Below are 15,810 nucleotides of genomic sequence, written 5' to 3'. Positions count from 1 at the left end.
ACAACAACAAAAAAACCCCACAAAAAACAAAAAACACAAAAATATAAGACAAATACACGGAGACAGGACTACTACAGAAGAGCCTTATAACCTGGTTCATTAAAATCAAAGTTTAAAAAGAATGTACTGTTATTTCAGCTATGCTAATGGTATTGCTCAAATTTTAAAATTCAGATACAGGATGCAAGGATGACCATTTCATCTTTAAGCTCCAGGAGTCGCATTGGTAATATCCATATTGTTTTATTTGCAAAATAATACCACTGAAAAGCTAGCATTTGCTAGTATTTACACGCTTGGATCATCCCTCTGAAGGCCAAGGAGTCCCACTGACCTTTCAGCAGGACTTCTCTGAAGGTAGAAGACAAAAGGAAAACACTACGACTGTGCTCCCAGAACTTTGGGCATAATTCCCCATAAAGTGCCGGGCGGGGAGGTTCCATTCTTCCCTTCTGCACCCTTTAAGCAAAAGAGGTCCCAGAAACTGGGCCTTGTCCAGAGTCTCACTGCCAGTGTCATTTGGGCATCCTGGAGGTTGTCACTAACTTGGCCCTTTCCCAGGATTTCCAGACTGCTTGGGTCACTAACAGTTCCAGGAGAATGTAGAATTTCATGTATTTTGTTCACTGCAGGATCTTTGAAACGGTTCAAGAGCCAGACACTTAGTGCAAAGGGGTAACCTTTTCTTGCCAGTTTGTTTTCTTTCTCTTTTTACAAAGTTATGTTTGACACTGTGCATCCCAATCTCAGCAGCTCAAAGAGAGGGCTGGTGTGTTCAGAGCCTGAGGCTAAAGCTAGAGGACCTGGGGCTCGTCGGCCAGGGCCAGGAAAGCATCAAGTGGGCTGGGCAGTCATCTCTGGCAGAAGCCCTGATGCAGGCCCTTGGCCTCCGAAAAACGCCCCAAAGCAGAGGCGAGCCGCCCTGGGGAGTCCTGGGGCCGAGGCTTGTGGGCGGAGCTTCCCCGGCCGGCTGCGGAGGCGGGGCGCCCCCAGGTGGCCGCGCGGCCGCGTAGCTCCCCACCCGAGTCAACGTTGGCGGAAGGGGAGGTACCGAGTTCGCAGGCCGCGTGGATATGGCGGATCCTGTGCGGGAGGAGCTCCTGGCCCTGGCCGCGATTTACTGCGGGCCCCACGAGTGGGAGGTGCTGAGCCGCTCAGGTGACTACCCCCGCGCCCGAGGGACGAGCGCCCTCAGACTGGGGCCGCGGCCCTGTCCTTCCCCCTCGGGGGTCTGGGCACCCCGCCCGGGTCCTCAGTTGGGAACCGTGTTATCGGAAGGATGGAGTGACACGCACCCGGCGACTGCGGTTGTGTGGGAGCAGGCTGGCGTGTGAGGCGACCTCCCCCCAAAATGGTGTGGCGCAGCCTTGAGGCGCGCCTCTGCGGGCGCCCCCGTGCGTCCTGTCCCCCACGCTGGGCATCCAGACCTGACGTCCGCCAGCTGGGGCCTGCCTGGAGGGCGCTGCCCACGCTCTTCCTGGCTGGCCGTCCACGTGTCCTCGTCCTGTTAGACGCCTGTGCTGCCCCCCCCCTCCCCCCAATCCAGTTCCCTCATTTCCCTTAATCCATTTCCTTCATAAATCCTATGCATTATACCCTTGACCTCACTCACCACAGCTTAACACTAGATCGGTATTTGGTTGTCATAAAGTGAACAAGAGCAGAGACCCTGTCTGGTAAGCTTGAACCTCAGAGCAGCTAGAACATTACCCAACATATGGTAGATAGTCAAGAAATGTTTGTTGAATGGCTTTTGAATTACCCCAGTGCTAAGCCCTAACCTTATTATTATTTTTTAATATTTATTTTTTAGTTTTAGGTGGACATAATATCTTTATTTTACGTTTATGTGGTGCTGAGGATCAAACCCAGTGCCTCACACATGTCAGGGGAGCACTGTACCACTGAGCCACAATCCCAGCCCCTGTAACCTTATTCTTATATTTCTGAATTGGTTGCTTTTCGCATACTTTTTTTAGTCAGCTGAAAGTGGTTGCTAGTTACAGGCTTTTGGGGGTGCCTTAATCATTCAGCCCACATTTATTTCCCTGCTCCTTGCAGACATCAACAGGGCACCACTCTGTGCCATAGGAGTTTACAGTCTGCAAATCTTTTAAAAAAAATCCTTAAGAATATATATATATATATTTGTAGTTGTAGATGGACAGAATGCCTTTATTTTATTTATGTTTATGTGGTGCTGGGGATCCAACCTAGTGCCTCACACATGCTAGGCAAGCACTCTGCCACTGAGCTGCAGTCCCAGCCCTACTGTTTTTTTTTTTTTTTTTAATGATAGCAAAACTCATTCCATTTCTGACTTAGCTTCTATTAAGAAAAACAAAACAAAATAAACAAACAAAAAAAGACCACAAAAAAACTGCCATTTCAGAGAAAGTATGGTGATGCAGATAATTGTCAATTTTTATTTAACTTTAAAATATGTACCGTTTTAGGTGCATAGGATCTATCCTTCTAATGTTGAAATTGATTTCCTGACCATAAATTGGTTGACCTTTAAGCAGGTAAAATATGTTTCTCAAGTATGTGAGAAATCTAGGGTTAAGATCGTTTTTACATTTTTCTGGGATGTGTTATTCATCCACAGGGTGGAAGTTTGCTCCCTTTTATTTATTCCTTCTTGCATCTGCCCATCTGAACACAATCATGGAGCATTGTTATATTCCAGATAGTATGAAACTATAGAGCTGCCTTCTTTTTAATTCCTAAATCTGTCTTATATCTTTTTGAAGCAACTCTTTAAAATCCATATATGAATGGATTTATTCCCTTGTAATGTTGTCTTGTCACCCCTCTTCTGATTGAGTGGCATTTCTAATTCTTCATCTCCCTCTATTAATAATTACTTCTGCCTGAGGCAGCTATTTGAAGAGATCATTAGTTATTCCAAATTCCTTTATTATGGCTCAGGTGGGAATATCTTAAAAATGAACCTGTGATGTCCCATCATACCTTAAATATGTGATAGTGGTCTGCAGTATGAATCCATTGAGCATTAAACACTGCTGGCAGGCCAGAGAAAAAAACCCAAAAGTAAATGCTGAAAGAAAGCAAGCAGTTTCCTAATACTGAGAACACTGTGGACCCTTTATCTGCTGTTAAATTGAGCATGACTTTGAAGCCATGCCTCCTAATTAATTTAATTCAGTGTTCTGGCATCAATAAGTAATTGAATTATAAAAGAATTCAGTGTAACAACTTAGGACATTTTGTTGCTGAAAGGTTCATTGGAGGGTAGAACAATTCAGTGGTTGAAATAGGAATGTTGGATGCTCATAACTGGGAGTTAAGGGTAAGGTAAGTACTTCTTTAACAGACTACAATAAACATGCAGCAGGCTCTGCTGTCAGTGCTACTTGTCAGTTTGGGTTGGAGGATGTAACAGTCTGAATCCCATCAATTCCCGGCCTCCTACAAATAAACTGTTGCCAGTGGGGTCAGGAAAGCATTGTAGGGGGTCAGCTGTTAAGGCTTAAGGTTGAAGAGGCTGAATAATTGGATTCTGTTTAGCTAGGTTAATTTTTGCTAAGAATTTAGAGGATCTATCTACATTTTTGCCTCTACAGTGGTTATATAAGCCCATAGTAAGGAGGCAGGAGTTGTAACGACTCCACACTCCTAGCTATGGGAGAGGGATAAGAGTAGGCCAAATCAGAGAGATTCTGTCCCTCCCTGTGCCGTGTAGATAGCCAGATGCCATGTTTAATGTGGCCACCTACTATCGTTCTGATACTTTCAGTGCATCTTACTTGATGAGAAGCACTCTTAGCCTTATTTGCAGAGAAGAGAACTATGCTTAGAGTGGTTAAATAACCACCAGGCTTCACAATGTATAAACCTTCACATGGCCTCATGATCCCTGGTAGAGATGGGGCTGCTGTGTCAGGAAAACTGTTCTAAGGAAGCAAAGAAACACTTGTTCAGAAAGAGAGGGCACAAATAAGCACCCAGAGAAAAGGCATGGATGGGATCCAACCTATGTTCAGAACAGTGAGGAAGGGGAGTATGTGTGCATGCATGTGTGCAGGCACCTGAAATAGGTAAGTGGCATTGTTATATATCTTCGTTTTCCTGATGGGTTCACATAGATTATATTGCTATAGTTAATGCTCATTACATATAGGAGTTGCATTTTTGAAAGCCATCTCACAGATCATAAAGTTGTAAAATGGAAAGTGTATAAACCCAATATTTGCACAGTAGCTTCAGAGTGTATTTTTATATTTTGTTAATGGTAATGTTCAAATTGGATTCAACTGTCTTGCAAAATGAATCATGACTGTCACTCACTGACCCCTCTCAGAATTGCTCAGCTGTTTCCTGCTGATTGTCGGAACTGAACTCACTCTGTAAAAGCAATTCAGCCTTGAACTTCACTTCTAAAGAATGGGATGCCCCTTTTACCTTCATTTCTTTTTAGTTTTTTAGTCTCTTGTAACCATATTTTAAGCATATGTGAAATCCAGCAGAAGCATAAGACAGTCATTTATGTATGCCTACTTGTAATTAGCTGGCTGGTAGTAAGAGGAAAGAAAAACTTGTCACATGAAATGAGAAGGTGCTGGAGAGTTCTTAGTGGTTTTCTACACAAAGTCTTACTCTGAGGTAATATAAAAATTGCAAACAACAACAACAACAACATAACAACAGCAAGTATAGGAAACATCAGCTACATATGATATGTAAATGATTTCTTAATGGGCTATAAGTGAATCTGAAGAACTTGTTTTCTTAAGTGTCTTCTGTGATTAGACTATATTCATTGAGTTTCTGCTGTGTGTTATACACCTATGAAGTAGAGAGAAACCTTAAAAATAGCTTTAGTGTGGAATTAGGGTTCAGTTCTCTTTCTCTAGCCTGGAATTCTCTGGTTTGGAGCATAATTTCTTTCATGTATTTGTAAAGAAAGTTAAAGTTTAAAACATATTTCAGTTTGTATTTTAGTTATAAAGTTGATACATTTATTATAAGACAGAGTGACTTATAAAAAACAACTAGCAAATATTTATATGAACTTCAACCAGAAGGAAAGACCTATATCTTTGGGTAGACTTTTGAGAATGGATGAAAATAACCTTTGAACCTGTGAAAATTAGTTTGGTAGGGGAAGCATAAGTTCTTTAGGGTATAGATGTTTATTGAGAACAATATTTGTGAGTTATAATGAGTTTTGGGGACCAGGGAGGGGAAGAGATTAACATTAGATATAGAGCACAATTAGTTTTCTGTTAACCAAGAGTGTTTAGCAATTCCTAAACTTTTAATAATCTTAAAGCAAATAGGGGACAACCTTGTTTTCTTTTATTAGGAAACGTTTTTTAAAAATTAAGACTACAGTGCATGTGATATGTGAAAAATTCAGGAGAAAAAGGAGCACATTTAGTTGCTTGTATAAATAAAGGCAGATGAGAAATGAAAGGGTAAGATATATAATTCTAGGCTTTTTAGGAGAAAATGAGTTTTTAAAAGATTATATAATTTTATTACCACATTAAATATAAGCAGAATGAAATGTGTTATTGGGATTTTCATTTTCTTATAGAGATAACATCATTTTGTGTGGTTAACTTTGCAGCTACTGTGTGTATGTGGGGGAGAGATTAACCAAGGAGACCAATTTGGAAGAATGTTAAAATTTTCCAACTCCTACAGGAATTAAAATTGTTTTTCTTCTGAACATATGCATTATAAATAATAGTTCCATAATTTGTATGAAGTCAGGGTTTTTCCCCCATTGCCATTATCTTTGCTGACTAGGACCAGAAAATAACAGAAAAATGAAAACTGGTAAGGATTTACATGGTTGGCTCAATATCCTTTCAAGCCTGTTTCCCTGGGCTGTCTGGGACTGTCAGTTCATGCGCTGTGCAGGGACAGGTGGTTATTTATATGGCAGAGGTTGGAGAATACTCTGGGCTTTTGTATTTTGCTCAGAAAAGGGAAAAGCTTGCCTTGAAGGCCACAGATATTATGTTAATTTTCTATGACTGCTGTAACAACCAAAAATAGTTTATATATTTAAATTTTTAATTAAAATTAAATTAATTGGTCACGAATCCAAGATCATTTCCACTGGGCTGAAATCAAATTGTTGCTGGGGAATCTGTTTCCCTACCTTTCCCAGGTTTTAGAGCTGTGTTCTTTGTGTCCCTTGGCTTATGGCCTCTTCATCCACCTTCAAATCCTGCTGCATAGTATCATGCTTCTGTGCATGCATTGCCTTCTTATGTGATAAAATATTCCTCCACTTTTCCATTATAAGGACACTTGTGGTCATTTAGGGTCATAAGTGAACAATCCATGGTAATTCTCCATTTCAGGATCTTTAATTTAATCACATCTTCAAAGACCTTTTTACTTTTAAGGTAACACATTCACATGTTCTGGAGAATAGAATGCACACATCTTTGGGTCTGTTATTTAGCCTGTCACAGATACCAAGGATTTTGTACCTGTGAGATTCATGATTATAAGCTACTCACATAATTCCAAGCATATAACTGTAACTATAAAAATTTAAAAATCCTCATTACTACCTTTCCTCCATAGTAATTGTTTAAAAAGAAAACTGAGATATTTTAGTGGTGGTGAAAATGTTAATTTGGTTCAACCATAATGATCAGGGTCAAATACCATGACAAATTCAAAGTACCATGGACCTCATATGATGAGTGTTAGGTGCTGTGGAGGTTGACAATATTCTAGTAGACCACAAAGTAAGGGGTCTTTTTGAAAGATTGGGAAGCCAGAGACTGTGTTCAAATTATTGCATAAAATGGGTAGTTGAAGTAAGAAGTGAGGAGAGGAATTTAGAGTTGCAGGCTGGCCCTTGGTGTTGGGCAGAGGAATTTGAAATTTGTTTGTCAGACTGGTACAGACTGGTAATTTTGTGTAGGGTGAGGCAGGAGTTGAGAAGACCAGTGTTGCAGAAACCAGAGAAAGGCCTGAAGTAGGAGGGTGGTAATGCAAATGGAGAGAGAGAAATTAGGAAGGACTTGTGATGAGAGTTTGGCAGTTAAATGTTAAGTATGAAACAAGGAATGGGGCAGAAGAGCTAATGGTGAATTTAAGATTCCAAGCCTGGATAGCTGGAAAAAAGACCATTTTGTGGAATTATGCTTTACAGAATGTCTGTGCATTTATGAATTTAGGAAAAGAAGACAAAGCAGTGAAGACATGAGTAGAGGTATCTGGGAGGTAAGGGAAGACAGAGTTTTAGAAGAGCAATACAGAGGTTCAGATCCTGCAGAAGGGTAGAGTACAATAAAGGTTATAAAGTGTAGCTGTGTCAGGGTCCCCAGATCACCTTCAGATTTCATGATTTGCAAGAAGGACCTGCAGAACTCAGAAATACTGTTTCACTCAGGGTTGCAGTTTATTACCGCAAAAAGATACAGACCAAAACCAGCATAGAGAAAAGGTGAGTGGAATGAAGCCCAAGATAAACCAGAAGCAAGCTTCCAGGTGTCCTCTTCCAGTGGAATCATACAGATATGTGAAATTGTCAAAGTAATAATGTGAAATACATGACAAATGTTGCCAACCAGAAAAGCTCCCTTGAGCCCTGATGTCCATAGTTTGTACTGGGCTCAATCATGTAGGCATGTAGCACCTGTGTGACTGACTTCAGCTACTCACACTCCAGCCTCTAGAGCAAGAAGAGTTACCATAAATCACATTAGTAGCATAATCCATTTAATCAAACTGGGACCAAGTGGCCTAAGGCCTCAGGCATATACAAAGAACTCTGATCAGGCAGAATATTACAAGGACTGGGAGCTCATGGCTTCAGGGCTAGCCATGGGCCAGTCTTAAAGACAGACTTTAGGAATATACAGGGTTTGAGCAACTCAGGCCAGTTGATGCACAGTAGCAATTAGAAGGCATCAGTAATGTTTAGGAATGGAGCTTTAGGGATAAGTGATGTTGGAAATCATAGTGCAAGTAGTTATAGAAAGACTGGTTTGTGGGAAAATGGATGCAGTTGGTGAGAATTATATTTTACAAAGACTAAGAAGGGACAGAGAAAGGTCTGTAGATTAAAGGAATTAATAGCATCGATTTTTTTTCTTTTTTTGTGTGAAGCAAGGAAAAGATCACTATTTTGTAAGCAGGAGGAAGGAAACATAGGGAGGGTTAGAAAATTCAAGCATAAGAAGTGACAATGACTGGAACAATGTCTTAAGAGATAGTAGGTTTCCTGTGGAAGGGAGAAAAGTAAAAATGAGAGAGCGGGGTGGTGAGGGGAAAAAATATACATTATGTAGTGGTGAAACGGTTTGTAAGAAGCAGTAACATCTGTAGAGCTGCCATGGTTCAGCTGGTAGGGAGGCAATGACCCACATGGAGTTAGCATTGCTCACTGCACAGCAGGTGGCATGGAGGTTTGTCCCCATGTCCAGGGTCATATGAGGTGGGCCCAGGTGAACATGTACACACAGTGGATCTTTGTCACAGCTGAGGGACACTGAGCTTAGGAAGTCTCCATTCTTGAGGAGATAGATGTTTACCCTGGTTTAAACATTACATACACAATATGTACACCAATCACAAATATCACATGGTACCCCATAAATATGTACAATTCATTATTTTTTATCTATCAGGTAAAAATCAATTTAAAAAATCCTCCAATCTTAAAAGGGATTTCTAATAATTTTGTTCAACCTTTGTCCTGAAAGACTACATAATCTTTGTTGTATTGGTCACTAAACAAATCTGCCTTCTGATCAGGAGGGAGAAACTCTTTAGTTTCCAAGGCTGTCTTTTATGCAATGATAGCAATGCCTTTTGCTTAGAAGACATTTGGAGATGACAGACAATGGAAAATTATCTCCTGATGTGCGCACACGCGCACACACACACACACACAATGATATGTGTATAAATTATAGGTGTATATGTATATTTATAAGTAGAGACTTTTTTAGGTGTAGAAGAGGAGTCCAGAAGGGTCACTTTGGATAGGTACACTCTTTTATATTCTGAAGCACTAGGTTGAGTCAATGTGATAGGATTTGAGTCTTGGCCATCATTTTTTCCTTGGAGACCAGGACAGTGCCTGGGGCTTGATAGGTGCTCAGTGAATTTTTGTTAAATGATGAATGAATGAAAATCTTCAGAAATTATATCTCCCTATTGAGAGAGAATGTGGACTCCCTAGATAGTTCCTGGAGTTTATACAGCCTAGGTGTCATGTTTTTTGCAGGTCTATTTAGAACATCCATTTACAATACTAAAATGTATTAATCTAACTGATGTGTAGGGAGCCTACTTTATTAAATAAAGTGTATACACACACACACACACACATACACGCATATAAAGGTAAGTAACTCAATGAAAGAAAGAAGAGTTTAGAGAAATATGATAGATTTTAGAGGAATTTACCCTGTTAGGTTTAGGAAAATTTTTTCTTTAGTACTCATTTTACTTATGTCATATAAATTTAAATTGTGAATATGGTCTTTATAATGGTTACTGCCTATGTTTCTGGGTGATGTTCTAAAATAGTCGTTCTCTGCAGCTGGTACTGACGTCAATTAAAGAAAAACTCTGTGAAACAGATGTACTTGGTCCTATATGAATCAGTGTCTGTAACAACAGCTTTTATACACATGGAATCAGATGGCTAGGAAGCAATTTTAATGTTCTGTTAGGTTCTTTAAAATGGGGATAGATTCAGGTTTCAGTTGTTGAGGCTGTTAAGCAGCAACCCAGGTATGAAAATGAGAAAGATTTGACTGTTTCCCTTGTGAAGAAGAATAAAACGAGGGTATATGGACAAAGAAGTAGGTACAGAGGCAAGTTCCCCTCAAAGAGATTCATTTGCACCTTGTTCTGTTCTCTGCTCTTCTGATCTGTGCGCTTCTGCCCCCTGCAAAATGAATCAGCCTGACGTTTATCAGCTTTTTGAAAAGTGGGGTGAAGTGGTGTGGAACAACATATCAGAGGGGTGAAGCCGAGCAAATCTGAAAGAGAACGGAATATTTTATCTCATATCCTATGTGTGCTTACACCCTCCCTTCTTCAGGAGCCAGAAGAGGTTGAATTGATGCCCACTCAATTTCAGTTCATCTTGCTTCCTTCATGTTATTCTGCTTCTAATACATATGAAATAAGAAAAGAGTGGTTCCAGGCAGCTACAGTGTCATACACAGTCACTGGTTTCTCTGTAACCCTGACACCATACAGGATTCCAGGGTGACTCAACCACAAAATGACCTTCAGTGGATTTAGTATATAACTTTGTATTAAATTACTGATTTTATATATACTTGGTACTGTTTCTTTGAAAGTTCATGAGTTTATTAGTTATTTTCAGAATTATAAATTAGGTCTGACTACAAAAATCTTTTTTGGTAACTTATTAAACATGGGTGATTGTAAGTATAAGTTCCAGGTAAGTTCAGAGTGCTAGTATGCATGAATACATGAGTGTATGTGTGTGGTTGGAGGAAATCTACAAATCATGACTTTCTTAGTATTATGTGTCTCTTAAGAAAATAGCTCAGTGTTTTCCCATGAGAAATAAATCAACATTTGAAGCAAAAATTTAACTTGTTAGTATTCCATTCAAATTCAGTTATGCACAGCTAATGATTATTTTTGGATGCCTTCCAGAGACAGATGGAACCATTTTCAGAATTCACACAAAAGCTGAAGGACTTTTGAATGCAGATATATCCTTAGAGTTGGTGTTCCATTTACCGGTCAGTTACCCTTTGTGTCTGCCTGGTATCTCCATTAACTCAAAACATCTGACCAGAGCCCAGTGTGTGACTATACAAGAGAAACTACTTGAGCAAGCAGAGAAGCTTTTGTCGGAACCTATGGTTCATGAACTGGTTCTTTGGATTCAGCAGAATCTCAGGCATATCCTCAATCAACCAGAAACTGGAAATGGCAGTGAAAAGTGTACTTTTTCAATGAGTACAACTGTGGATGATGGACTGTGGATTACTCTTTTACATTTAGATCACATGAGAGCAAGGACTAAATATATCAAAACCGTGGAGAAGTGGGCTTCAGATTTAAGTCTGACAGGAAGACTGATGTTCTTGGGTAAAATAATACTGATTTTACTACAAGGAGAAAGAAACAACATCAAGGTGCCAAAAAGTTAAATGTTAAACATGAATCTGATTATTTTCTGTTTCAAATGGTGTGTCTTTAAGTGTGTTTTATAACAATGGGGTAGATTAATCATTAAGATGCTTGTGCTTTCTCTATTACAACATTAATGGATCTTTATTTTCCTTTTTTTTTTTAGGAGTGTCTAACTCTTAATGGCAACTACAAACTTGCAGAGCTCAAAAGAATAAGTTAAGATTATATTTTAAAAATCATGCCACTTAATGAAAATGACAGGTTATAAAAAAATTCCTGTGGCACATGTTTGTTTTAATAATTAGCCATGAGCCTCAACTTTATAAATGTGCACTAAAAGTTTGTGCATATTAATATTTCCTCCCATAGTTATGCATAGCAAGGTGTATATTTGTGGGTATTCTGCAAACTGTAACTTGCTTGCAGTTAAAAATACATTCTGACACTTTAATTTTGTATCTGTAATACCTGGAAAGAGAGGCTTGTCCCTTATAACCAAGATTTAGTGTTGGTAGAAGTAGAATCATTAGGACTGTCAGCCTGTCACCTCCCACCTCACTTCTGCTTTCCACCTGACTCGTCTCAGCAGCTGCTTTCAAAACCATCATCTTCAGATTTTTAAAGTTCTTATTCTAAACTCCTCTAACCTGTTTTATGAGAAAGCAGACAAGGAAAACTGCTTATTATATTTTAAATCTTAAAAGAGCTACAAATCACTTAATAAGTTTTATACTTTCAGATAGTTTTATACTTTCAATGGTCAGGAGTAATTATAGTAGAATTTATTTAAAACAGATTTAGCGTGAACAGCCTGTAATCTTAAAGACTTGCAGAATAATGACTTCTTTTTTTCAAGATGGGCTGTTATCACAAAAGTCCTGGATTATATTAAGTAAAACAATAATTTAAATTTAATATATATCCTGGATTGGGGCCTGACCAGGAAATCATATTCTGAGGTGATTTGTAGTATATTTACAAACTTTGATCCTTTTGGGTGAAATACAAATTGACAGAATTGAATACAAATCTGTTCCTTGCTCAAATTTACCCAAAAGGCTTTGATTATTCTTTAAGCCAGCTAAGACATATTAGGATAAATGCAGCTATTTTGCAGATGTTTTTACTCAGATTGAATCATTAATTAACAAGTATTTATTCATACAACATGAACTCTGTTAATGCAGAGAAGTGTTACTTTACTATTTTTTTAGTTATCTCTAAAATGTCATTCTATGTGAATTTTTGTGTTAAAATTTTATTGCCAGAATTAAGAATGTGCAGGTATGTTTATAGATGCCACCAATTTGGAATGGCAAGTGCCATGTGTCTGATATTCCATTAGGATGCTGGATTAATAGTAATAATAGCAGTTACTTGTGCTCTTAAGTATATGCCAGGTGTTCCTATAAGCACTTTGTGTTATCTGATTTAATTGTCACAGCTTCCCTAGGAGGTAGATCCTGTTGTTAATCCTATTTTATGGAGGAGGTTAACTGAGGCACAGAGAATTTAAATACTCAGCCTAGAGTCAGAGCTGGTAGACAGTTCAGTTTAGATTGAAATTTGAATAGTTTGTTTACATTACTCTTTACTTCTGCATTCAACAGAACATTATTCTATCCTGTGTATAAAAACATTGTGTAGCTATCTTGCCGCTTGATTCAGAACGTACTCTTTAAGCATGATAATAAACCTGCAGGTTTATGGCTCCTTTAAAGCTAGGATTTTGAGATTCAGAGTAAGATATGTATTTAACATACTGATTTATCATTTAGGAGTACCTGATTCTTCAGAAAACCTCCAAAGTAGATGTGGACTCAAGTGGAAAGAAATGCAAAGAGAAAATGATTAGTGTACTGTTTGAAACAAAAGTACAGACGGAACACAAAAGGTATAATTTAGTACTATTGCAGATGGAAAAGCAACTGAATCGATAATTATACTCTGACAAATCTAGGCATATTCATGAGTTTCTCTTGTATAATGCAGGTTTCTGGAATTTGAAGTCAAAGAGTATTCAGCATTGGATGAGTTACAAAAGGAATTTGAAATCGCAGGACTTAAGAAGATTTTCTCTGAATTTGTACTTGGACTAGTAAAATAAATGAACGACAGGAATCTTTTAAGTAAAGTGTTTTTTGTTGTTTTTTGCATCAAATTTGGGGAGTGGCTAACTGAAATAGTTGTAAGAGAACAATTTTAAAGTTTCTCTTCACAGCAAAATTGTAGTAATTTCAGAAACAAAAGCCAGTTCTGTTTTAGGGAATATGAAACATGAAAAAAACCCATATATTCTAATCTTTGCCAGGGAAGGCTCGGTTCAATACATGGAACGTAAACTGAAAGATAAATTTAAAAAAGTAGTGGTAAATAAGCCCTTGTTTTTATATAGAAAGTTTGTTTGGAACTATGCAATTTTCTGGCTAATTTGTAATTAAATTATTTTTTACAAAGGAGATTTGTTTTCATGTTTATTTTTTTCATGATTATATTCTTAACATTTGACCATGTTTTCCTCCATTCAGCTTATTATATCTGAAGTGTTGAGTGTTAAGAAAATACAACACTGATTTCTATGTGTGGAATTGTATAAATTATTGTTTAAATCCAAACCAAAGCTGGGTACAGTGGTGCACACCTGTAATCCCAGTGGCTTGGCATTTGAAGGCAGGAGAATTGTGAGTTCAAAGCCACCCTCAGCAATGGTGAGGTGTAAGCAACTCAGTGAAACCCTGTCTCTAAATAAAATGCAAAACTTGGCTGGGGATGTGACTCAGTGGCTGAGTGCCCCTGAGTTCAATCCCCAGCACCAAAAAAAAAAAAAAAAAAAAAAAAAAAAAAAAATTACAAACCAAAGTTCTATAGAACCTGATGTACAGCTGATGTACAGTTGCTTTCTTTTGGGGTCCTAGAATAGCATGGTATTTGCTAGCTATGGACCTAGAGAATTGATTTAACTTAAAATTCTTATTTGGAAAATAAAACTTCTGGTTTTACATGGGGAAATATGCTCTCTCAAAATGAACATGGCTTGCTGGATAGAAGAAATTATGTGGAGATACTATTTTTTGTAATGATATCTTTAAGTCATGATACAAATACCTTTTCTGATTTAAGGAGAAAGTCACAAAATAAAAGCTTGTATTAAAATATATAATGGAAAGGAAAGAGGGCATTGCATCTGAGAAAGGATATTTGTGTGCATGAAGCCACCTGGGCTTCTAAAATAAGAAGCTGAGTCATGGAAGAAAGGCCAAGCAAATCCTTCTTGCTACAACCTATGAAGTACAGTGATGTCATCATAAAATCATAACTAGTAGGGGAGAGAAGTGAGAAAAACAATATGGCATGCTGAGTGATATTTCTTGACAGTACAGTTCTGTGACCTTGATGGTTCAATGTGATTTTCTTATTTTTCAGGCACCTTTGTTATCAAATTTTGCCTACTTATTAGTCATTTTATGGAGTTCTATTAATAAGAGGGTGTTTTCAGTTTACTTCTTTCCAGGTGTTTATGATTTTTTTCCCTTGGAGAACTGGCAAATATAGATTGTTCCATGAGAAAAACCTACATATATGGTAAATTTACCCTGCTTGTATGCAAAACTGAGAAGACAGGCTTAACCCCTTAATTTCATTTATTGTACTTTTAGTGAAAATTAAAATAAGGAAAAGAACAGCATTGAGATTATTGACCATATGACTGAGATGAATGGAGGCAGATCATAATGTAATAACATTGAAGATTATTACCACAAGGCTGTAACAGTAGCAATAGTAGAAGATGGGATTTGAATTTTATAACAGTAAAATTTCTAGTCCTTTATTTTACCTTGATTCTTCTTTGCTTCAGTGACTTCCTGTCCCATGCTTTATGGTACTTCTTCAAACTTTTATCTTCAAATCTTTCTCTGGAAGAGTTGGATCATGTGTGGGGCGGTGGCTCAGTGGTAGAGCACTTGTCTGGCACGTGTGAGGCATCTTGAGCACCACATGAAAACAATACATAAAGTTAAAGAGGTGGAAGAGGTCAAATGTTAGTAATGACTTTCTCCAACTTAATTTTATTTCTGTCTGCTAAAATTATGTAAAAAGTATTGGTGTTATTACTCTTTTAGATGTTTATATCAGTCACAAATAAAGATATATCAGAATGGAAAACTAAATTTTGACAGTGTTCAGTTTATGTACATTAAAATTGACCTTTGATTAAAAGAAAATTTAAAGTTATATACCAAAAAATTATAGGAATCTCTTTGGTATTTTTTTAATTTTAGTGTCAAAGGAAGAGAATTTTAATTATTTCCATTGATATTTTTGCCTCAAACTCTGCTGCTGTCCTCTCAGTTTATAGTACTTATGAAGAGATAATTAGGTTTTCTCCTTTGGTAAGAGCAGACCAGCTTCTCATTGAAGAAAACTGAGAACAAAATTTAAAACACACAATTTAAAACCTCTTAAAAGTATCAAAGTCAGGAATGTAATAAGAATTGTTAAGCCAAATTTGGGAAGGGAAAGGGATCACCTGAGAATTAAACCCAGCACTTTGGGATATTTTTTCCTGGGATGCATTAGCTATTCTGGAAGAGTTAGCTTTTTCTATGTCTTTGTATATAGTAACTATTTCTTTAGCTTACAGCAGAGTTAATTTTTGTCAGCTTGAAGCTTGAGGGAGTA

The 15,810-nt window shown here is 37.9% G+C and overlaps 1 protein-coding gene across 2 annotated transcripts; it reads left to right on the top strand.

The window, feature by feature from the left end:
* Positions 1–987: 987 nt before the first annotated feature.
* RWDD3 (RWD domain containing 3) lies at positions 988–13,989 on the top strand. Of its 2 annotated transcripts, none has more exons than XM_081308885.1 (4): positions 988–1,158; positions 10,999–11,132; positions 12,909–13,024; positions 13,123–13,989. In XM_081308885.1, the coding sequence occupies exons 1-4, from the start codon at positions 1,074–1,076 to the stop codon at positions 13,235–13,237; spliced, it is 450 nt and encodes a 149-aa protein (XP_081165011.1). In that variant the 5' UTR covers positions 988–1,073; the 3' UTR covers positions 13,238–13,989. The 2 variants fall into 2 exon arrangements, with proteins under 2 accessions (XP_081165011.1, XP_081165010.1); XM_081308884.1 differs by having other exon boundaries at positions 1,002–1,158; positions 10,645–11,132.
* Positions 13,990–15,810: the final 1,821 nt, after the last annotated feature.

Source organism: Spermophilus citellus (genome assembly GCF_964194105.1).
Source record: "Spermophilus citellus genome assembly, chromosome: 9".
Lineage (NCBI taxonomy): Eukaryota > Metazoa > Chordata > Mammalia > Rodentia > Sciuridae > Spermophilus > Spermophilus citellus.
The sequence above is the reverse complement of the archived record's forward strand: the minus strand, read 5'-3'. Positions and strand labels throughout refer to the sequence as shown.

Excerpts from the sequence above, each read along its gene's own strand:
- RWDD3 (XM_081308884.1), top strand. The coding sequence starts at position 1,074 with ATGGCGGATCCTGTGCGGGAGGAGCTCCTGGCCCTGGCCGCGATTTAC. Across the intron at positions 1,159-10,644 it reads GGAGGTGCTGAGCCGCTCAG|AGACAGATGGAACCATTTTC; the intron begins GTGACTACCCCC and ends GATGCCTTCCAG. Across the intron at positions 11,133-12,908 it reads GAGAAAGAAACAACATCAAG|GAGTACCTGATTCTTCAGAA; the intron begins GTGCCAAAAAGT and ends TTTATCATTTAG.